The 23,565-nt window shown below is 35.6% G+C and overlaps 2 protein-coding genes across 7 annotated transcripts in view; both read left to right on the forward strand.

The window, feature by feature from the left end:
- Positions 1 to 13,347, forward strand: part of LOC306876243 (CLIP-associating protein 1-A-like) — a 71,922-nt gene extending 58,575 nt beyond the window's left edge. For 2 of the 3 annotated variants that reach the window (XM_079427252.1, XM_079427253.1), the window contains 14 exons: positions 96 to 259; positions 383 to 461; positions 558 to 701; positions 1,902 to 1,997; positions 2,955 to 3,101; positions 3,968 to 4,074; positions 4,963 to 5,110; positions 5,681 to 5,921; positions 6,624 to 6,680; positions 7,719 to 7,891; positions 8,039 to 8,167; positions 9,472 to 9,678; positions 10,086 to 10,202; positions 11,269 to 13,347. In XM_079427252.1, the coding sequence (XP_079283378.1) occupies positions 96 to 259; positions 383 to 461; positions 558 to 701; positions 1,902 to 1,997; positions 2,955 to 3,101; positions 3,968 to 4,074; positions 4,963 to 5,110; positions 5,681 to 5,921; positions 6,624 to 6,680; positions 7,719 to 7,891; positions 8,039 to 8,167; positions 9,472 to 9,678; positions 10,086 to 10,202; positions 11,269 to 11,355 (1,896 nt within the window). In that variant the 3' untranslated portion in view covers positions 11,356 to 13,347. The remainder of the gene's footprint in view (positions 1 to 95; positions 260 to 382; positions 462 to 557; positions 702 to 1,901; positions 1,998 to 2,954; positions 3,102 to 3,967; positions 4,075 to 4,962; positions 5,111 to 5,680; positions 5,922 to 6,623; positions 6,681 to 7,718; positions 7,892 to 8,038; positions 8,168 to 9,471; positions 9,679 to 10,085; positions 10,203 to 11,268) is intronic. The other variant, XM_079427254.1, reaches the window with a different exon arrangement.
- Positions 13,348 to 14,160: 813 nt separating this feature from the next.
- LOC306876359 (transcription factor CP2-like protein 1) lies at positions 14,161 to 23,526 on the forward strand. Of its 4 annotated transcripts, none has more exons than XM_079427461.1 (15): positions 14,214 to 14,374; positions 16,975 to 17,048; positions 17,780 to 17,885; positions 17,975 to 18,081; positions 18,174 to 18,326; positions 18,643 to 18,753; positions 19,055 to 19,084; positions 19,388 to 19,485; positions 19,575 to 19,626; positions 19,734 to 19,827; positions 20,675 to 20,765; positions 20,853 to 20,935; positions 21,026 to 21,168; positions 22,443 to 22,494; positions 22,922 to 23,525. In XM_079427461.1, the coding sequence occupies exons 2-15, from the start codon at positions 16,995 to 16,997 to the stop codon at positions 22,957 to 22,959; spliced, it is 1,212 nt and encodes a 403-aa protein (XP_079283587.1). In that variant the 5' UTR covers positions 14,214 to 14,374; positions 16,975 to 16,994; the 3' UTR covers positions 22,960 to 23,525. The 4 variants fall into 4 exon arrangements, 3 of the variants coding, with proteins under 3 accessions (XP_079283586.1, XP_079283587.1, XP_079283585.1); XR_013784816.1 differs by having other exon boundaries at positions 14,243 to 14,374; positions 21,109 to 21,168; positions 22,922 to 23,004; XM_079427459.1 differs by having other exon boundaries at positions 14,304 to 14,478.
- Positions 23,527 to 23,565: the final 39 nt, after the last annotated feature.

Below are 23,565 nucleotides of genomic sequence, written 5' to 3' on the forward strand. Positions count from 1 at the left end.
ATTTTTTTTGTGAGACAGGCATATAAAGCCATTGGTACATTTATAAAAAGATCTGCAGCACAGCATTGGCATGATGTATGATGTTCTGTTTCCAGGTGTTTAGCATGTTCTTAGAGACTCTAGTGGATTTCATCACCGTGCACAGAGAGGATCTCCAGGACTGGCTTTTTGTACTGCTCACTCAGCTGTTGAAGAAAATGGGAGCTGACCTCTTGGGCTCAGTCCAAGCTAAGGTCCAAAAGGCTCTGGACATCACAAGGTTGGTCTTAAGTGATAGTCCTAGCTTTGTTCTTTTTGTTCCAACCTGGTGGCACAAAGCTTAGAGCTTTTTGTGCCACCAGGTTGATGTCTTGTTTCTCTTTTTTTTTCCCCTTTCTCTTAGGGAGTCTTTCCCCTTTGACCAGCAGTTTAACATCCTAATGAGATTCATTGTTGATCAGACTCAAACCCCCAATCTGAAGGTAAGATGTTGCCTACCATGATTGCCTTTGAAACCCCAGCTGCAAATTCATTGTACCGAGTATGTTAATTCTTATTATCTTGGTGTCATAATGCAGGTGAAGGTGGCCATCCTGAAATACATTGAGTCCCTGGCACGGCAGATGGACCCTGCAGACTTTGTGAACTCAAGTGAGACAAGATTAGCTGTGTCTCGTATTATCACCTGGACCACAGAACCCAAGAGCTCTGATGTTAGAAAAGTGAGTTTCTTTGGAGTTGTGCTTACAGGCAGTGCACAAATCAGTGCTGTAATGGTGCTCAAAATATAAGATGACATTTGAGTTGTTTGTTTATTTAAAAAGTTTTTTCTAGTTTGATTTTGACAGATTTCTCTGTGTGAATTCTGTCATCATTTACTATTGGGCATTCTCACGTCATTCCAAATAGCTTTGATTTTTTACATTTCAAATATCTTAGCAAGTTTTCAGAAGCCATACAATGCTTTATGTAAGAAACAAACCTAAATTTAACCCTGCAAAGCCTAACATAAGAAATGCAGTAATAGCCAGATTTTTTTTAATTGAGCAGCTTATTGAACCTTTAGTCAAATCTTAATAATAATAATAATATGTGCATTATATTTGCATATATGTTTTTTGTTGTTGTATTGTATTTGATGCATCAGGCTTTTTAATGGCTCAAGTGATATGATATAGGAAAAAATGTGTTTATGCTTGAAGAGGAAAAAAGCAAGTTGCTTTAGTTCAGTAGGTGTTTCATCATGAAATATTACTAACAATATAATGTATTGCTATACTTTATATGTTTACTTGATCATGTTAACTACAATTCAGTTAAGATTTCACATAAAAATGACAAACAGCCTGAAGAGGGATGTTTTTAAAATTAAAGGCCTTCCTGTTAAAAAAATGATGAACTACCAATGACAAACGACATGTAGCAGATTCTGTACAACTGGTTTTGAACATGTTGATAATTTAGAGAGAACTTGTGTATCAAATATGATACATTAGGCTTTATAGTTAAGTTATCGCTTGTAAAACCTGATGCGTTGGGTTCGACTTCAATAACATTAAATATCATTGGTTCTCACATGTCTTTTGGCTTGTGCCATATTTGATTTTAAAAAGTATCCTTTTGTGTTTGATTTAAGAAAGAGATAATGCAGGTTTGGACATGAGGGTGAGTAAATGATGACAGAAAACCATCCCTTTATGAATCATCCTCGGACAGGCTTTGTTTTTGTATATGTAGTGTAGCTTTTTTTTTATCTCAGTTACTGGGTTGTTAGTTTTAAAATGTAGGTTGAACATCAGTTAATCACAATGAACAGATGCAGGACATTTCTTCCCAATATCAGTTGCTGTCTATAGACAACCACTGGTCATCAGTTTCTCTTTTATTGTCTGTTACCCACTTGCCCTGACACGATGGCCCAGACTCTTCATAGCTGGGCATTTGAGGAGTTGTCAGGCAGGCCCAGCACTACAGCTCTACTTCCTGGAGAGGGTCACCTGGAAGAGAGGTGCAAGCAGGTAGTGCCAATCCAACGGCCTAACCAACAACCAGCACGTAACCACCGATGCACCTAACCGTGTGCCCTCGCCTCACTCTAATCTGTCTCGTTGCCTTGTGAAGTGACTGCTGAATACAATCTCTTAACATGCAATTCTCCAGAAGTCTAAAGAGAGCAGCAATCTTTTTTAAATGCTAAATTAATAATTGAGTGTGTTTTAAAGTTTCCTTTCATATCTTAATTGCTGCAATTCTCCACTGCTTAAGATATTTTAGTTTCTTTTCACAGAATAACAGAGTGAATTAATTTTCTTGCATGTGTTTAACATTAAACAGAATTGTAAACTGAGTGAAATATGAGCCACATTAACCAGGGTTGGGAATCTCGCCTGTGTTAAACTACTGTTGTCATTACGACAAAAGTGATATTTTGTTTGACGTCTTTTTGTTCATTTATCCAAGCAGAATTAACCAAGAATTATATAATGCAATTTTATACAATTTTAAATGATGGTTTATTCAAGTTGTTGAAATCTGAAATTATTACACCTGACAATATGCTGTAAACGCAATAAGAATTGCTGTTTTCTTTCTTCCTGACTAAATCATTTTTAATGTAATCGCTACGAAATGAGAAGGAGAAAAATTGGAACCAGAATTGTCTCTTTTGATTCCCATCCCCGAAGTTGAAGGCACCTACACACTAGAGAAAGCTCTGATAGAGCTTTTGACAAATAGAAATTTGTTTGTGAAATCAAGCTGGACCTGCTCTCATAAATGTCAGTATAAATTCTAATGTGTTGGTGCCATAACAGGTCCAGTTGTCTTCTGCACTGCAGTCACAGTTCCTTATACAGTCTCTCTTTCTGATCTGAGTTATCACCGCCGGCATTTCTCGGCATGTATAAGTGCGCTCCGGTTCATTGCAGTGTTAGTGGTTGTACTGTGTCTCATGAGGTACATGCTGTGTTGTGCAGGCCGCCCAGGTGGTGCTGATCTCACTCTTTGAGCTGAACACTCCTGAGTTCACCATGCTGCTTGGAGCTCTGCCTAAAACATTCCAGGATGGAGCCACCAAGCTCCTGCATAACCATCTGAAGAACTCAAGCAACACCAGCAGTGTGGTAAGATCTCCCGTTTCATCTCTTATTAGATTTTATATTAAAAGATTGAATATCTACTCAAAAGATTTTTTGTGTATTATGTTCTGTTCTGTTGTTCACCAAGGCTGCACTTAGTTGATCAACAAATACTGTAATAACAGTAATATTGTGAAATATTATTGCGTTTTCAGAGAACCGTTTTCCAAATTGAATATATTTTAAAATAATTTATTCCTGTGATGGCAAAGCTAGTCTTCAATGTCACATGATCCTTCAGAAATGTTGAAATGCTGCTTAATATTTTTGTGGAAACTGGTGCAGCGAATAAAAGTTTTTAAAAGAACAGCATTGTAATTTTAAGTGAATGTATGTACTATATATCTGAATATTTGTCACTATAAAGCATCTTTACTGAATGAAAATACTAATTTCTTGCACAAAATACTTTTGAATGCTATACATTTGTCAGTTATATTTTGTTGTAAAAACAATATACTGGTGCCGATAGCCTCGTGGGCAGAGCAACAACAGTTCAACTTTGAGTCCCGGCTCACGGACCTTTCCCAATCCCATATTAACATATTAATTGGATTTTTTTTTAGATGAATTCAGCTAAAGAAGCTGAATTTATGATGCCATTTTCAGATTTTATAGTTGATGTGAAATAAACATTATCTTGCCAAACAGTTTTGAAAATCTTCATTAAAGTAAATCAAGTAATTCACACTATTCTCTGAGACAGAAATTGACATGTCAGTCTGTTCGAGCAAATTGAGTATTTTTAGTTTATCTTTAAAGACAGTGGTAAATATCTGCCAGTAATATTGTTTTGTAGCTGATCTGTTGTTTACCCTAAGCTTACAATTTTATCTTTATCTCCTTCACAGAGTTCACCAAGCAATACAATGGGCCGCACACCACCCCGGCACCCCACCAGCAGGACCAGTCCTCTCACCTCACCCACAAATTGTTCCCATGGGGGTCTGTCACCCAGGTAACACATCCTCTTCCCATATGCTGACCACACTAATGCATGATCTCACTCTGGGCACGAAGACCTTCTACAGCAGTTCCAAGAGCCTGTCGTCCTGTTTTATGACTCTAACATGTACTAAATGTCTGACTGGGACTTGCTGTGTTGTTTTCTTCAAAATTTCCCTTTATAACCTGAAACCCTTAAAAATTAATTTCTGCATTTCTGGGGTGGGAGCCATATCACTTAGTCATTCCCTCTTATGAAGGGTCTAAAATTATTTTGAAGAGGTCTGCAGAACAATCTAGATGACGATTTAGGGGTTTCTGGTCCTTTTAAACTTATTAGCTCATGCTGCTAACCACAACACTCGGACTGGACCACTCTTTTTTTTATCTCTCTTCCTCTTCTGCCCTGTTCTCTCCCTCTCTGGCCGTTCTGTGGGCACAGTCGGTTATGGGGTTGGAGTGTCGATGGGCACTTAAAGCACCCTTCTCCCTCTCCTCCTCCTCCTACTCCTCCGTCTCACTCCTCTATTCCTGCTGGCCCCTCCCTCAGGGCCTTCCGCTGCGCACTCTCACCAAGGTAACTCACCAGCTAGCCTAACACGATGAGGAGGGGCGGGATGGGTGCTTAGATTCCTACCCACTCCCAGCCAAACAGGCGCTTGTATGCACAAATATTAACAATATAATGTGGAGGAATGTATGTAAAATAGATTTTGCACAGGAATGAACTGACTCACTATGTTTGCAGCATCCATTTATTCACCTGTAGGTGCATGTTGGAGTTGTCCACTAAATTTTTTTTAGATATTTTGTATACTTTAGCTTTCTTGTTTAAGTGAGTTGTTTGCAGTCCATCCAACGTCAATGTTTTTCCCTCTTTTCCCTCTATTTCTGTTTTCAGTATGCTGGAGTATGACACAGAGAACATGAATTCTGATGAGATCTTTAGCTCGCTGCGCGGTGTCACAGAAGCCATCCAAAGCTTCAGTTACCGCAGCCAAGAGGACCTGAATGAGCCAATCAGACGCGATGGAAAAAAGGATGATGCTGTGAGTGCTTTAATTTTGGGAAACAGGAACAAGTGTGCAGATGGGGAATTTCATAACCCCAATTTGTTTTTTTTGTTTTGTTTTGTTTTTTGCTATTATTAAATAAAATAAGAAGTACATTATTGTTAATAATAATAATAATAATAGTAAATACACTTTTTTTTTTTTCTATTATTAAATAAAATAAATAAATTATATTAATAATGACAAAAAACACAAATAGGGGACATGAAACAGGGTCTTTAAAAAAACAAATAAAATTGTTATTAATAATTAATAATAATAAAGATAATAACAGTAATAATAATAGCAAAAACCCACAAATGTAATAAAATACTTAATACTTAAAAAAAAGAAAAAAAATACATTATTGTTATTATTATTTAGTTATTTATTTAGATTTCCAAAAATAACTCTTAGGTTTTGGTCAGAGCCTCATGTAATTTAGGTTCTTTTAGATTCTTTTTCACTCACTTTTGCTGATTTGCTGACCCACATTTGATTTTTTTGGACAAATTGTGCAGCTCTAATTGTCACATATTTAACACTCTTTCTCTCTTCCTGTTTTAGGCTGGGAAAGAAGGGGCATCTCCGGGGTCTGATGCAAGACTGGGATTGGACGTAATGGAAGGGGGTCGAACTGCTTTGGATAATAAGACGTCTTTACTTAACACACCGTCCCCACGGTCATTTGCTGTGCCGCGGTCAAGAGAGTTCGCACCCTATGGCTATGGAGACACGATCTCGGCCTATGACAAAAGCGCCCTGAAGGAGGCTGTTTTTGATGATGACGTGGAGCAGATCCGAGACTGTGAGTCAATACGCCACTCAAAGCTCATACCTTCACTTTCACAATCATCTGTACTCCATACTGCTCCCATTGTCTGTGATTGTTTAAAGAATCATTTTAAGTTGAAGAAAGACAAAAATAGCAAGAAATTCCAAATCTTCATGATCTGAGTATAAACACTAAAAATTATCCAGGCATATGGTTGCATATAAAAAAAAATGTGATTAAATGAAAATGAAATGAATGAAAATGTGATTAAATTTATTTATTACATGTTTCAGCATCTTATGACGACTAGGCCTCAAATAGAGTACTGTATCTTATGATCCTCAATACAGATGTCAGACAATAGACCCCAGGTTTTTAGTTTGTTTCTTGAGCTTATGTTTCTGTAAGCATAATCGAGTCTTTCTTTAATCATCCCTGTACTCTCAATGTATATATTTTAAGGAGAAAAAAATATCTTCTTGAAAAATTACATAGAAACAGATGTTTTTTCTTGACTAAGATCGCTGAAAAAGTGCGCAGACACAGAAATGACACTTTTCAACTCAACTCTAACGTTTTTCAGCAGTCTGAGCAACATGATGACCAGAGACCATAACAAAACATAAATAAGTGATTAACCCCCTGTAATCGTAAGTGCCAGCGTTGCAGGTATAGCACGTAGGATAGTGGAGTTTGTGTGTCATCACTTCCCCTGCTGTCCCTCCCCTTCTACAGGCCGTCGGCAAGACTGTGGTGAGAACAAGATGGTACTGCCCAAGGGCTTTACTGCTGGTAAAGACCTGCACAGTTGAACAAGACTGTTGCACTTTTCTTCATTTTCTTCCCCTTCCTCCTCCTCTCTTTCAGTGTCATCTATCTCAGTGTCTCGATGTGATGTCAACCTATCTTATATGACACTATTGCTTTGCTAACAGGGTCATTGTGATAACTGCTACAGGCCACCTTCACTAATATAAGGCAATACGGTCATATAGATGACTGCATGTTCTAATTAAATAGAACGATAGTGTTGATTCACATGTGTTTTGGTGTACAACTAACAGAGCTTCACTGTTTGCAAACACATTGTTGTAACACATTGTTATAACTTGGAAGCAAATATGATTAACCTGAGTGATTAAGCTAAGTGAACACTTAAACCGTTCTTACTACTAACTAAAACTAACATCTAAACACTTTTACTTTGCACATTGCTGGCTAACAATGATATAGAAGGGTGAAATCTTATAAAAACATGTTCACCCCAAAATCAAATTGAGAAAAATAAATTATATTTTGTATAAAGAACATAAATCCTATTTTTAGGACCAAGGTTTTTTTTTTTTTTTTTTTTTTTTATTGGTAATTGTCATTCTTGTAATGTAGTATTTTTTAGTGTATTACAATAACTGTTTTTAAATTTAAATCAGTATAAATTAAAGGCTAATTAAAATATGCACCTACAGGGTCCTAAATAATACTGAATTTGAAGTACTGCCATAATGTATAGATACTTAATTTAATAGTTTAAAGTTATTTTATTTATATTTAATATATGATGTATCTTATTATTTATATTTAATATATATATATTTTTTTTCATTTTATTATTTATTATAGTTTAAGCATACTATAATTTTTTCATCTTTTGAGGTGAAATATGACCCATACATGTTCTTGACAGGTTTCATAAGATTCAGTAATATACAATACCATATATTTAAAACAGATGAGCAAAAAAAAAGTGCTCCAGTAGAATCAAAGTAGAACAATAGCTTGTTTTCAACAGCTCATCTTCAGCTCTGACTTGAATCATTTTGAATCGTACAGATCTGGTGGCAGACCTACTGAAAGAGCTGTCTAATCACAATGAGCGAGTGGAGGAGAGGAAGGGGGCTTTGATCGAGCTGTTGAAGATTGCTCGTGAGGACAGTCTGGCTGTGTGGGACGAACACTTCAAAACAATCCTATTGCTGCTATTGGAGACACTCGGGGACAAGGATGTGAGTCAGAGCATCATATAACTTGCATCCTTAATTGACACATTCTATTTAAACCTAATATTTTTTTATATATCCAGTTGCTTTTGTGTGTGTGTATTTGAAGTGGTTAATAATGAAAGTTATTATGCATTCTGTCTGTTTATTCAGCACACTATCCGAGCGCTGGCTATACGGGTTCTGAAGGAGATTCTGAGGAACCAGCCAGCACGCTTCAAGAACTATGCAGAACTCACAATCATGAAAACACTAGAAGCTCATAAGGACTCTCATAAAGAGGTTAGAATCCACCTTTATCAACTAATATTTGTTTTAGCCTCCAGTTGATATTTAAGCAGTACAACATCATGATGATCATACTGAAAAATCATACTACAAAAATTTGTGAATAAAGTATCTCATTGCTGCTTTGAGTTGTTTGTTCATTATAGCAGGGGTAAAATGTATCGGGTATTCTGTCATTTCAATTCTTAGGAGTTTTCACAAATATTTTTATTATATTGAAAGCTAGACTTTTCTTAATAATAATATGATGTTGTTTGAAGGGGAAGAAAAAAATCCATAAATTATTATACTATAATTATAAAATAATGTATTTTAATGTTTGTGAAAGTCTTTATGTATATATTTATTTCCCCAACAATACACAACTAAAAGTAATATTGTGAAATATTATTGCAATTTGAAATAATTCCTTTTCTATTTTAGTGTATTATAAAATGTAATTTATTCCTGTGATGGCAAAGCTGAAATTTCAGAAATCATTACTCTAGTCTTCAATATCGCACAAGCCTTCAGAAATCATTTGAAAACAGTTGTGCTGCTTAATGTTTTGTGGAACCCGTTATACATTTTTTTCACCATTCTTTGATGAATAGAAAGTTCAAAGGAACGGCATTTATTAAAACTATCACTTTTGAAATATAAAAATACATATAAAATTAAAACTATCACTTTTGAACAATTTAATCCTTGCTAAATAAAATTAATTTCTTAAAAAAAAAAAAAAAAAAATCTTGCTGAACCCAGACTTTTGAGTGGCAGTTTGTGATATTTTATGTATAGTAATGCAATCAGATTAAACCTGGTTTTATAGTGCATGAATATATTTTAGTATGGGAATATATTCTTTTAAATTAAACTCCATAATACCTCTAGCATGTGACCACATTGTTTCTGAGAAATCAGGCTGGCCAGGTGACTTTTTCTTTGTAACCGTCTCATTGGGAGTAAAGCTGATTGGTCTCTTTAATCCCTTTTTAAATCCAACACCTGCACCTGCAGACACTGAGCACCTTGGTTACATCTAATATGCAGTGACCTAAGTCAACAAACACAACACCTAGATGAGTAAATTAATGAAGTGCAGGCATGTGAAGAAAAAGCCTACTGGCAGTTCCTTTCTGAAATGTACTCATATGTATTCCCTTGACATGCGGATTGAAGACTGTGCTGAAAATAGCCATCTGTATTACTGCCACCTAATCCAATGAAGCTATTTTTTCCATCCAATTTGATGTTAGATCTCAGGTTGTTAAACGTCACAAACTCAATCAAGTGCCTTCTTGATGGTATATATGCAGGTGGTTAGGGCAGCTGAAGAGGCTGCCTCTACGTTAGCTGGCTCCATTCACCCAGAGCAATGCATCAAAGTGCTGTGTCCCATCGTACAGACTGCAGACTATCCCATCAACCTGGCTGCTATTAAGATGCAGACCAAAGTGGTTGAGCGCATTGCCAGGGAGTCGCTGCATCAGCTCCTGCCAGACATCATCCCTGGCCTCCTACAAGTAAGTATTGCACATTGGCTGCATTTTATGATTAAAAAGTTCATCTCTTTGCTTCTGTCACTTTGGAACTACTTCCAACTTGATATCAGGTTCACGGAGATATCTTTGAATGTCTGGGCAAGTAGTTGCATACATTGCATATACAGTATACCCAAACTCAATGTACCAGAATGGAGAATGAGAATCGAGATGAGAGCTTTTCAGTGACTACGTTTTATAGCCCTTTTGTTAACCCCACTGGACAAAATTGGGTCAGTATTAAGTATTTTAGCATAGTCTGCATTGGGAACTTTGGGAGCATAGTCAACATGCAACACTTTGTACTTTTGCACTCTTGATGGTGTGTGTGTGTGTGTGTGTGTGTGTGTGTGAAGATGTTAATGCTGAAACCATCTATCTGTCTGCAGGGCTATGATAACACAGAGAGTAGTGTTCGCAAGGCCAGTGTGTTCTGTCTGGTGGCCATCTACTCTGTGATTGGTGAGGAGCTGAAGCCACACTTGGCCCAGCTCACGGGTAGCAAGGTAAGTTCACATGCACGCCAACTCAAAGGCCACCAAAAAGTTCACTCTGTTCAACCTGCTTATCACTCTGTCCTCTTTTTTTATTTGTGCCCTCCTCTGGTTTTAGCTGGTCAAAGTTTTTATATTTGGTCTACTTTCATTGCACTTGGGCTTCACAGCACAGCCCAAAAAAAAATGGTAACACTTTTATAGAATGGTTTCATTTAGGTTTCGTTTGTTAACATTAGTTAACTACGTTAGTCAACATGCACAGTACTTAGTTATACTTGGTTAAGTTCAAAATTTACTAATACGTTTTTAAAATCGAAAGTTGTATCTGTTACATTAGTTAATGGACTGAAAACTAACAGTAACATTAACATTTTACAAAAGTTAATAACACTGTAAAAAAATATTGATTGTTAATTCATGTTAGTTAATGCATTAACAAATGAGACCTTATTGTAAAGTGTTACCAAAAACTAAAGGGTGAATTACATCTGAACTCTTTGAGGTCATTTCACCCCAAAATCTAATTTTCAGTAGAAAAAAAATATATAATATGAATTCTTGCATTGTAATATATTTGTCAAGAGTTAAGCAAAAATTTTACTTCTCTCATAACTGTAATACAATGAAATTAATGACATAAACTGAGTACAATCGAAGATATCATAGTGTGTAAACACTATAATAATTTAAATAAATCATTAGTAAATCATTTCACATTACAGTACTGAAGAATCCTTTTTTAATTTTACTTTTTTAAGGCTTAATTGCCTTAAATTTCATAAAGTGTCCACTCATCACATTCAAAATACTGATATTGATAGTGTTGTACTGAGTATTGTTTCTGTGAAATGGTCAATTTGTTGCATAATATTTTGTGAAATCCCCTACGTTGCCCTTAAGAGAAAATGTTCACATTTTTAGACACAATGCAAAAGTACACATTAACCCTGACCTTCTAAGATAACATAACTAGAAAGTGTAAATACATGCTCTTATCTGCGAAACAAGTCAGAGGTCTGTATGAGTATTAGAGCATGTTGTATTGAAATTCTCCCTCTGGCTTTTATTTCCACAGATGAAGTTGTTAAATCTGTATATTAAGAGGGCCCAGACCACCAACAGCAACAGCAGCAGTTCTTCAGACGTGTCGTCGCACAGCTAGCCGGATGTACTCTAATCAGTGCCCTACACGTGCATTTGGGAACATAGTTGTGCCTCCTCCAGACATCGTTTTTTTTTTTTTTTATTGCTTCATCAGTCTTGCTGGATTTTCCCAGAGAGATGCGTTGCTCACTGCAATCAGACTTTTCTTTTTGTCCAACTCCTGAAAGCATCTTAGTTAATGTCTCATGCATCTTTCCATCTGTGGAACATTGAATGTAAAGGGGTTCGGATCAAGCAAAATGCATGCCGGCTTTTTGATAGGGAACAGATCTTCCATGATTGGCATAGCTTCCTTAATTGGAGCAAACAAGCTGTCTTCAGCTTCTGAAGAGATGATTCGTTAACTACATTTATTAGTAATAACTTATTCGTGTTTGCAAGTGGTGTTAAAGGTTTAATTGAGTTATTTGGATATTTTAAACGGGCACAGTTGGGTTAACTAATACATCACTTGAATCTCAGTTAATGCTAGAGGATCATTTGGCTGGCCGAGTGATAAATGTAAAGAAAAGAGAAAAATGTTAGTAATTTGTAGGTTTGGCTACAATGACAACCAAAAAAATGTAGGATTAAAACATTCTTATATTCATTTTATTTCATGGGACCGCAATACCACATCCCGTAATGCTGAAAGTGTAGGAAATTCTTTGTTTCCAGGTCTTTAAAAAGGCTAATGTAAAGCAATTGTGTTGATTTTATTATAGGATGGATTATGTGTTCAAAATGTGGGGCTCACTACAGAATCCAAGGACAAACTTCTGAATGTAGAGCTTTTCTTTTCATCTTTGGAAAAAAAAAGCGAAAGGTTTTGTGAGTAAACGTGCAAGCCACAACGCACTTGGACATTTAAAAGTTGACAAACACTCAATGGAGTCAGAAACATGACGAGGAGCATCTTCAGACAAGAAACAATGAATGAAAGTGATTACCGCTTTGTTCTTGGAGCAAGAGGATTGTGATGGAAATTTCCAAACTACTATGCCTTACGTTCCTTTTACTGTTTTCAAAACTCAGACTGTTAAGATATACGTGTCCACAGGCATTCTTAATACTTCACTAAAGCATGGCGCTGCAAGTTTGCGCAGCACGTGTCCATGACACTAATGAAAACCCTCTAATCTGGCTCAAGAACTAGAGGTAATGTTAAGTTCTCTGAAAGCTCTGAACTCTTTCTTTTTCCTTGTTCATCTGGAGATTTTTCCCATTGGATAAATGGGAAAATTAAGCTAAAAATGATGTTGCACTCTTTTGCACGTTAACAAATAGCCTGCATGTTTTGACGACATAACCATCCTGTGCTGCCGCGACTGACCTAGGTTTGGCTGTTTGTGCCACGTCAGCGACCTGGTCGGTCTGTAAATACAGTATTATTATTATTGTTATTAATATGTTGCCTGTGTGGGGAAGTAGACAAGTGCAAAGCTCAAATGGGTCTCACAGTGTTGACCAAAATGTCTTTGTCTCAGACTGTGAACCAGACCATATTAGAAATTAAGGACAGACATTTGAAAGCACCCTACTTTCCTTAAGTATTATATACTGGGGCATGTGGCTTTTATTGGTATGCTAAGTGTGCGCACCCTTGTTTGTTGCAGCATTTCTTTCTAATGGTTTTTAACCGGCTCAGACCATGAACCAACATTTTGGTTTAGACTGGGGCTATTTGTAAAAATAATCTGTTAATGAAAGAACAAAGCCAACTGTGAGGATCAACGATGCAAGTATTAAGTTAAACGTGGCCCCTTGGTTTTCCTCAAATGTTGACCTCTAATGGTATTCCATCAAATAATTCACTACGCATATTATACTTTTTGTCTTTGGACACAGATACACTCTTGTATTTATAAATTTGTTATTTCATTTCCTGTCCTGTCCAAATGTACAGTTTTTGTTTTTGTTTTGTTTTTCTTTTTTTTTCTTTTTTTCAAAGGCTTGTGATAGATTTACACCACCCTAAGTTTGGCCTAGAATTAAAACAACCAGAAACATGAATTTATTGTGATGATTATTTCAAACTCTTAATGCCATTATGAGCACCCTCGAGTCACCCTACGAAAAAAATCGGATCTCGTGCGGATTTTTGTGTTTACACGCGTGCATCAAATTCGGATCTGTGGCAGATGTGGGCAAAAGATCTGATTTTTTTCTGCCAGTGTAAACGCAGCCCTAGTGAGTCCAGTGCAAAAGAAATGACCAGGTTACATGTCAAAACATCAATTTACTTTTTCCATTAAGAATCTGAAGCTATTTTTAAATAATTTATTTTATTTTGCATTGTGAAGTTATTTTTTTATGACAACAAATGATGTTAAATTACATTTTTCTAAAAAAAAAAAAAAAAGTACAATTCTCTGTAAAGCAATAATGAATCATGCTGTCCGGACAGATTTTTTTAATCTGATCAAGATCAACCACTATCAAAAACTACATAAAAATACTGTCATGGTGTATTGATAGTAGACCTATGGTTTAAAAAAGTAGGTTTTTATTTAAGCAAAATAGATTTGGACTTGTTTATATGTATATGCCTTTTATTTTAAGTTTCGGTGAAATACAACCAGGACATTCTTGACCGTGTTTTTGAGATTCATTTAAATATCCAATTTTTTGTATTGCCATTAGTTGACATCAAGGCTTTTCAACAATACAGATGTAAAAATGTAGTAGGCTACAGAAACACCTGCGCGCACTCAAACATTATATTGCATAATCTAGTTAATAAAGCACATTATCAGTTTTACCAGCTGTGTTTGTTATTAAACGAGTGGTCCCGAAGAGCGTCGGTGCAGAGAGAGGGACACTCACGGGTCACCTGACGGCCGTCACGCGACCATAAAAGACAGCGGACGCGTTGGGTTCAGAAAAGCCTTTGCGGCCCTCACTGTCCCCTCACCGGCGACCACGAGTTAGACCACTCATATTTTTGGATAAGAGCGTCACCGAACTGGAGAGAGTATGCTGTTTTGGCACAGCCATCCTGAAACCTATCAACAACACGCGCAAACTAATTATACAAGGTCAGTTCAGTCACGCGAGCTTAGTAGACTAGATATTTTATTAATACATTTATTTAACTTTTTAAAGTTGTAAAATGTTATTTAAAATTTTACTACTTAAAAAAGTTAAATAAATACAATTTTAAATCATTAACAAATATTTCACTATATCTTTAAAAATATTAGTATACTTGAAAAGTCTACTTAAGAAAGTACTGTAACGTTATATAGATAAAGAAAACGTTTAGACAGCTTAGTAAGTAAGCAGCTAGTAACATTTGTTTTCTGAAGAGCCACGTCAATTATCTACAATAATGTATCATTCTGGATTCATTTGTTCATCGTGAGGTATGGCAGGCTACATCTCCTGACTTTTCTGCTTTTTGGGAATTTATTGAAATATAGGCTACCGTGGCACTTGGATATATACCAAAGCACGTTCTGAAATATGATCATATTCTTGCATGATTGCGCGTAAAGTGTTCTCCGATGTAACAAAGAGTGCCCACGGCCGTAGCCAGCTATGAGGTCACCGAGGTCCGGACCTCGGTCATTTTTTTTTGTATTCAAAAATAAAATCTCAAGCTCTCTGAATGATTATTTAGCCGTTTAAACCACCTCATATCACATGAGTGTTTGCAATTCATGTTGCTGCGAGAAGCTAGCGCAGTGAACGGCGCTTGAGAGCGCGTTGAGTGAGAGCGCGGGTGCAGTCTCCGTTTGTTGCCAGATCCACCTATTATACGTGTTTTTGACTCGTTTTTCCAATTTATTGTGACACTTTGGGACGTTTATAAAGTGGAAAGTTCAACGTTAGTGTTAGTGATATATTCTTATTTACAAAACACAAGCTTTGAACTTATTTCGGATATCTTTTTCTTTCTTTTTGTAATTGCTTGTTTTTCGTAGCAATATCTGGCAACATTGTACATTCATAAAAAAAGCTTATAGACAATCTGTAACTTAATTGCTGACAGGAAGATACCACAATCGGTAAGACAAACGCAGTGATCATCGTTAATATCTAAAAGAAATGTATAACACTATCAAAAACAATAGCATAATACAAATCTGTTTGTTACAGAATGAAATAGGCTAACTTACTATGCCAAATAACGTTAACGTTACTGGCCAGCAGACGTCTCATGCTCTTTAGTTAACCTTAAGTCATCAAAAAACATTAATTAAAGCAGTGTTTCTCAACTGGTGGGTCGCAAAAACGTTTTGAGTGGGTCGCGGAGTGTGCAGTCAAAGAAACAACAAACGTAATTCTGTTTTTTCTGACGCTAGACTATTATTTTGAAAGACGTGCGTGAAAGCGGTTGACTCTTCTATCAGTAGGCCTACCTGAGAAAAACGCTTTTTCCTCATTCAGTATCTACGGTCAAATGAGATGTTGTCAAGTTTTATGTCGGTGTCATTATTCTAACGTTATTTTTATAACTTGTTATAAAATAAAAATTCCCTCACCTAAAAAAAAAAAACTTTCCAGTCCTGTCAGTCATACTGTGCTGGTTGCGCGCACTCTTCAATTACACTGCAAATTTACCATGGTAACAGACCTTAACCCTCAAAATGCCACTTTATTTTCACTGTGTTTTTTTGTAATGTATTTCTAAATGACTGTGGTCTCATCACATACCAACTTATTAACAAAAACTGTTTTGGAATTGCTACCTTACCTTTACCTGTCACCTTATACCTCATTCTCATCAGTATGTGCATTTTCTTATATACAGTGTGTATGTGTGTGTGTGTGTGTATATATATATATATATATGCAAAAGCCTCTAAGTGCCATCTGAAAATTTCTTCTAGAATGGTCATTTTTATCAAGCTCGTATATTTAAGTTCAGTAATTTCACTTAAATGACAATTAATAGGTCATTTTAATTGTCATTTAAGTGAAATTACTGAACTTAAATATACGAGCTTGATAAAAATTATCATTCTAGAAGAAATTTTCAGACGGCATATATATATATATATATATATATATATATATGTATATATATATGTATGTCAATTTCCAAAAAAAAAAGGGTCGCAGCTTAATGTCCATGGTAAAATGTGGGTTCAATGGCCTAACCAGTTGACAACCACTGCATTAGAGCACAGCCAAAGTTATTATTACTTATCCATATAGCAATGTTTATTATGGAAATCTATTACAGTAATCAGTATTGTTACATAGCCCATTGTGATGCAATAAAGAAGGTCTAATTTAACAATATTTATCCTCCAAAACAGACAGAACAGAGAGAGTGTAGAATGGCAAAAAGGTTCCGGCAAAATACATTAGATGTATTTCTTAAAAAAAAGCCTAAATTGAAAGACACACACACACACAAACACGCGCACACACACACACACAGAGAAACACTATAGCAAATAGCCTGTAAATAGTTTGTAACATGTAAAACATTATATTGAATAAAAAATATTTCACAATCATCTACATGTCTGTCTATTTTGAAGTTTAGGCTATATGTAGTACATTTGTGGGTGTTATTATAGCACAATTCTTAACACCTTACTTCGGACCTCACTAATTTTCAAACCCTGGTTACGGCCTTTAATTGCCTTTTCATTTTAATCTGTCTTGTTTTAATGCACTATAGGTCTGTCCTACGAAATCCGTATGCTTGACAGGAAACTAGTGGAGTATGCAGATATAAGCAGTAAATATGTAAAGGTAGGTGTTTACAAACTAGAGTACTGCTAAATCTTCCCCTCCACATTCATAGCATTTAGTTTTTATTAATTACTTTAGTTTTTTATGTTAAACCTAAAATAAACAATTGTTTTGAGAAATGTCAAACATTGTGGTATTTATACATTTATAATGATGTGAACTTTTGTAGAGATGGTCAGATGTTCTTATAGTGAAGTGTAAGATGTTCTTTGAAATATTCTCAAATCATTTTCAAAAAGTAATGGTAATTTTTTTTAAGTTTTTAGTTAAGTGCTGTCCAACAGGAGGCCTATTCAAGGTTTATTTGTTCAATAGCGACAATGATTGTTAATGAACATGAGTATAAAAATGCAAAATGTAAATATGCTGGATTATAGCAATATTGCTAATTTACATCCACAGTCTTAAGGCATGTGACACAAAGACATTATTATTAAAAATATACATATAAAAAATATTAAATGACAACATGGTAACAAATGCGCCATAGCCAAAGCAAAAAAACAATATGCAACATACCAAATTAAAAATGTAATGCAGTCAATACACTTCTATTTTGTAGCTTGTAGTAACCTAATTGTAAACATTTGTGGCAACATTGAAGTAAATATTGAAGTCTTAAATGTGAGCTTTATGAAATACTAAAGACAATGCAAGAAAATAATACTTGGTTTTAATCATGGCAACGTGTGGTGCTTTTTTGAGACCAATCTATCCTATGCTGTTTTCAGAGCATTGTGCGTGTTGTTTTCCATGACCGACGGCTGCAGTACACAGAGCATCAGCAGCTGGAGGGATGGAGGTGGAACCGACCAGGAGACAGAATCTTGGATATAGGTGGGACCTGCTTTCCTAATAAAACACATTTCTAATCTAATGTTTTAGCGTTTTGTCATGATTTACTATGTTCAATGTGTTATGGTCAGATATCCCGTTGTCAGTGGGCATAATGGAGCCGCGGGCCCATCCACTGCAGCTCAACACCATAGAGTTTCTCTGGGATCCTGACAAAAGTGCCTCCGTGTTCATTCAGGTACATGTTTTCTCTCTCCCTGACCTCCCTATATGCTAGTTTTTTTTATGCGAGTAACACCAGTGGTAAATTTTCTGTTTCCTTATATCCAGGTAAACTGCATTAGCACTGAGTTCACTCCTAGAAAGCATGGAGGAGAGAAAGGCGTCCCCTTCCGCATTCAGATAGACAACTTCGCAGCCGGCAAGCATGGAGAATACACTGAACACATCTGCTCCGCCAGCTGCCAGGTCAAAGTCTTCAAGGTAGAGCATCTTATGGACTCTTAAAAGATAAGTGATACACAGTATGCTTTGCGGAGATGTTATATTGTGAACCTCATGTCATGACCTGCATGCATTTTCTTCTTCTGTGGAACACAAAAGAAGATATTTTAAAGAATGCTGGGACACTGGCCCCATTGACTTCCATTTTTGGACAACAAATAATACTGACATTTCTCAAAATACCTTCTTTTATGTTCCACAGAAAAAAGAAGAACAAAATGAGGGTGAGTAAATAACTACAGAGCTGTCATTTTTGGGCGAACTATCCCTTTAATGTTTTTTCTCTCTCCTTAAGCCAAAAGGTGCAGATCGGAAACTCAAGACTGACAGAGAGAAGATTGAGAAAAAGAGTCCTCAGGATAGAGAAAAATATCAACCATCCTATAAAACGACTGTGCTAACTGAGGTGAGACATCTGTCTTGGTGGCATTTGAGCTTGGTTGTGTCATTAGACATCTTGATATCATTTCAGAGCTGTATTGTTACCTTCCATAAAACAGAAACAGGGCTTCACAAAGTTGGTCATGATATTTTAGAACCAGTTCCATTTACCTTTTAGCAATTCCGTTTCAATACGTCGGGTCATATGGACTAATTTTATGACACTTTAATGGTGTTTTTTCCATTTTGGAGCTTGACAGCATTAATCACCATTGTTGAAAGAGCAGCTTTGACATTCTCCCTAATATGTAATTTTGTATTTCAAGGAAGACAGAAAACAATACAGTATCAGAACAGTAAGTAAACGATGACAGTTTTCACTTTTGGTTGAATTATCTGTCTATATGTTAATGATTGCAATCTTTCAAGCTAGCGGTCTACATCAAACATTTATAACCACTGTATTTTCCATGTCTCCTGTGAGTGCCTCTTTACTTTGACTGGTCATAGTGAAATATTAAGCTCTCTCGCACAAGCAAGATTTGACTGGAATTCACATGATGGCTTGTTGGACCAAAGCAACCCATATTGAGAATAAGGTCAAGAGGTGGGTCCGAAACAGTCACCAAACATAGGTAAACTATTTCTTTTTCTTTCAGTGCTCCCCTTGGCCTGAAGCCCCATCAGTCAGCAGAACGAGCAACACTCCATCTCCTGGTTATCACAGCTCTCACACGTCCTACAGCTTCCCAGAGGAGTGAGTCCTTATTTAGAATGAAATCACATCATGAACTCTTAAACATGAACATAACTAGCAACTGCTTTCCTGTTTTATTGCGTTTATAGAAACTGCTCTCCAGACCAGCAGGGGGATCTACTTTTGCCCAGCTGCTCTGATGTAAGTATAGCGGGCAGGTTAAAAACATTAATGCCATACTCTCTTATCTTTATAGGTTTGTGTTTGAGGACATGGATGATGCTATTCTTCTTCTTTTTGCCATGTAGCACTTGTTGCCATCGTCCTCCATGCAGGACACGCAGCAGTGGCTCCATCATAATAGGTTCTCCTCTTTCTGCAGGCTCTTCTCTGGCTTCTCGGGTGAGATGAAATATTCAGTGAGAATTACAGCTACTGGCTCTGTTACAAATTCTAGTGAACTGCCTATGAAGGCACTATTTCGACTAAAACTTGTTTTTTCGATTTTGTTTAATTTAAATGTAATAGTTTAGAGTTAACATGTTGCTAAACTAACAACTTGATACTCAGATAAGCATTAAATACACACTGAACACACAAATATTCGGTAAATGATTTTTAACTGTTTTTATCTATTATTTAAAGAATTGAATGAATTAAAATGACACACTGCCGTTAGTAAGTTTGGGTTCAGTAGATATTTAAAAAAAAAAATTAAAGAAATTAATAGTTTTGTTTAGCAAAATGCCTTAAACAGAATGAAAGTTACAGTAAAAACAGTAAAATGTAAAATATTAAGAAGCATAACTGTTTTAAGCATTAATTATAAGAAATAATTATAAGAAATGCTTCTTGAACACCCAAAAAAAAACTGTAATTTTAAATGGTAAAAATAGTATACATATACATATATACAAACACACACACGTACGGCCTCTTCATTTTAAAACACCACCTATATATATATATATATATTGTGTTACAAAAATATAATGTTACAGTAGTTTTTCGGTATCTTGATGTACTAAGTGCAGCTTTGGTGAGCAGTAGAGACTTTTATTTGAAAAACATTTACAAAGTAAGACTTTTGAATGGTAGTTTATTAATAATCAACATTTCTCTCACTTCATCCACAATAATACGCAATACACTACATTTTGAAACAAATTCATTGTGTTCAGGTTTTTACTAGAAATTACACAATTTTAATTATTAGACTACTATTTGAACTGCTTTGTTAATGTTTCAGGTTCTGATCTGCTGAAAATGAGTAGAGAAGACTTTATTCAGATCTGTGGTCCTGCTGATGGCATCCGTCTTTTCAATGCAATCGAAGGAAGGTGAGCTGTATACTTATTCAAACCCTTGCGATTTATCCTAACATGTGTCCAAACATGTACCCAACACTGCCTGCCAATGTTCCCCAGGTGCATACAACCTCGTCTCACTGTCTATGTATCCCAGCTACAGAACAGGAACCAACTGCACACCAAAGCAGCGGGTGATGATGGTAGGAGACATCACAGCATCCTTTATGATATTTGTGACATGCAAAACAAGCATTACATTTATTCTTAATTGTATAATTGTTTTTGTCTAGTGTACCATGCTCTCTGCCTAGAGGACCTAACTGTCCTTGAGCTCGCTGAGAAGATAGCCAATCTATATAATGTTCCCTCACAGCAAATCCGTCGTGTATACAGACAGGGGCCGGCGGGGATCCACGTCATGGTTTCAGATGAGGTAAGAGGGCAGAAAGTGTAGAGCATTCCAGAGATTACAGATCTTTTGGGAACTGTTGGTTATATAACCCTATCCAAGGAGTAGTTTATCCAAAAGTTGGGTTTGGTAAGAGTTTTTAGTTCTGTTGAAAGAAATCTCTAATGTTAAACCAGGTTGCATTTATTTGACACAGAAAATTTTTTATTCCACAATATTACTGTTTTTTTTACTATTTTATTATATATTTTTAAAGTGCAATTTAATCCTGAGATGGAAAATCAGATTTTTCAGCATCATTATTCCAGTCTTCAGTGTCACATGGTCTTTCAGAAATCATTCTAATATGCTGATTTGCTGCTCAGTAAACATTTTTATTAATATTAATGTTGAAAACAGTTGAGCTGCTTAATATATTTGTGGAAACTGTGATTTAAAAAAAAAAGAAAAAAATTAATTTATTTATTTGTATTATTTGACGAATAGAAAGTTTTAAAAATATATATATTTGAAATTGAAACATAAATGACTTCACTGTCACTTTTGACCAATTTAGTGCTTGATTGCTAAATATAAAAAAAATGACTGACCCCGAAGGTACACTACACTACATTTGTATATCCGGAATAAATTTAGTTTACGTTTATTTTTTGACATTTATTTTTAGGATTAGTTTACAAGCTTCACAGATGACATGCAGACAAAAATTGATTTATTGTTGTGACGAGTAAAGAACCCTTTCCCTCATTTTATTAATTCGTTGCCTTGTTTTATTTAATATTTTATTGTAGTCAAAAATTAAGAATTTGTTCCCATGACTTATTAATGTTCCCTCAATTAATTAATTGTGGCCAGTAATTTGTTACCTTGGTTTGATTTAATTAAAACAATGCAACATATTACCATTTCATTAAAATGAGGGAAAATTAAGTTGTGGGAACTAATTCTTAGTTTGTGGCCATGACATATGGCCCACGTCATGTGTAGGACTCAATATTAGTTTACCCACAAATAAAATGTTCTAACACTGGTTCTTTGTAAAACACAAAGGGTATTTAATAGAATGTTGACGCTGCTCTTTTCCACACACTCCAAAAATAGACAAAAAGCAAGATAGGCTTGGTCTTTAGCAACACTCTTTTCCTTAAATTCATAACTGAAACCAGTTACTGATTGTTAAAACAGATTAGTGTGCCAGGAAATACAGTAGCTCAAGCATACACTTAAAAAAAAATCAGTAAATTGTGTTACAATGCATTCAGGTCACTCTGTATGTATTTGGAATTTTTTTATTTTAGATGGTACAGAATTTTACAGAAGAGACCAGCTTCATAATCAGCACTATGAAAGGTAACTTCATGGACATGCTATTTTCATCTTAACTATACTGATTGGGCCGCATGTTTATCAAGCTGGAGTTATGTGGTGAAAATTGCCATTGCACAAAAAAAGTGTGTTCTGAAGGCTAAATATTTGCCGACTTGACATTAAATGCAAACACTTCGATAAGCAGGAATTCTATATAATGCATAGAAATCATAGGTAGCATCTAGTTGAGTCACACTTCTGACCTTCATGACTCACTGAACAGGCAACTGTTAAAGAGTCCTTTAGAATGAAATGTCTTTGTAAAAAAACAAGTTACTATTTAAAACATAAAGCAAAAATGATCACTTCAAATATCACAGTCAAAGTATGTCTCTGATTCTCCATTGCATGTACACTTCAGAAACATGCGTGTTTAATATTGGCTGTGTTTTGTTCCCTGTGATGGCAGGTGAAAGTAGTGATGGCTACCATGTTGTACTGAAGTGACCCGAGACTACTGGAGCATTACTGGTGCCTTTAGCAAATTTTCACAATACTGGCCTGTTTCTTAGTTAAATATCACCTGGTGGAATGTGAACTGAATGAATGTGGATCATTTTTGTATGCTGTAGATGACTGTTCTGTATTTTAAAGTGAAACGTTTTCTTGAAACTAATTAAAATATTATTTTGTATTTTATGTAAGTCATGTTCAGTTTATACATTTCTGTTTAAAAGTAATTATTTTTATTATATAACAGTGTTATTGTGGCATTCTTCTTTTCAAACCATCATCACACTTTTTTTTCTTTTTTATTATTAGATATGAAATACCAAATACATGATTTATGATGCTGATGGCCTTAAAACACACACACACACACACAATTTCTTATATTTGTTTATAATGGTGTTAATATTAATGTCACTATTGTGCACAAACATGGATTTTACAGATCCCTAAATATTCCCCTTGCTAGCAGATAATAATTTCTCAATAACGTTGGAGAGAATTGGTTCTTTTGTTCATCACAGACTGAAGACATCAAAATAAAGTCATTGCTCAGGATCTCTTATTTCTTTGCTTTGTCACAATGCTTTTGAGATTCATATT

This window comes from Barbus barbus (assembly GCF_936440315.1).
Source record: "Barbus barbus genome assembly, chromosome: 10".
Lineage (NCBI taxonomy): Eukaryota > Metazoa > Chordata > Actinopteri > Cypriniformes > Cyprinidae > Barbus > Barbus barbus.

Bases quoted from the DNA above. Each gene is read 5' to 3' on its own strand.
- LOC306876359 (XM_079427461.1), top strand. From the start codon at position 16,995: ATGCTTGACAGGAAACTAGTGGAGTATGCAGATATAAGCAGTAAATAT. The intron at 19,085-19,387 runs GTAAGTAAACGA...TTTTTCTTTCAG, and splicing joins AACAATACAGTATCAGAACA to TGCTCCCCTTGGCCTGAAGC. The intron at 20,766-20,852 runs GTGAGCTGTATA...AATGTTCCCCAG, and splicing joins TTCAATGCAATCGAAGGAAG to GTGCATACAACCTCGTCTCA.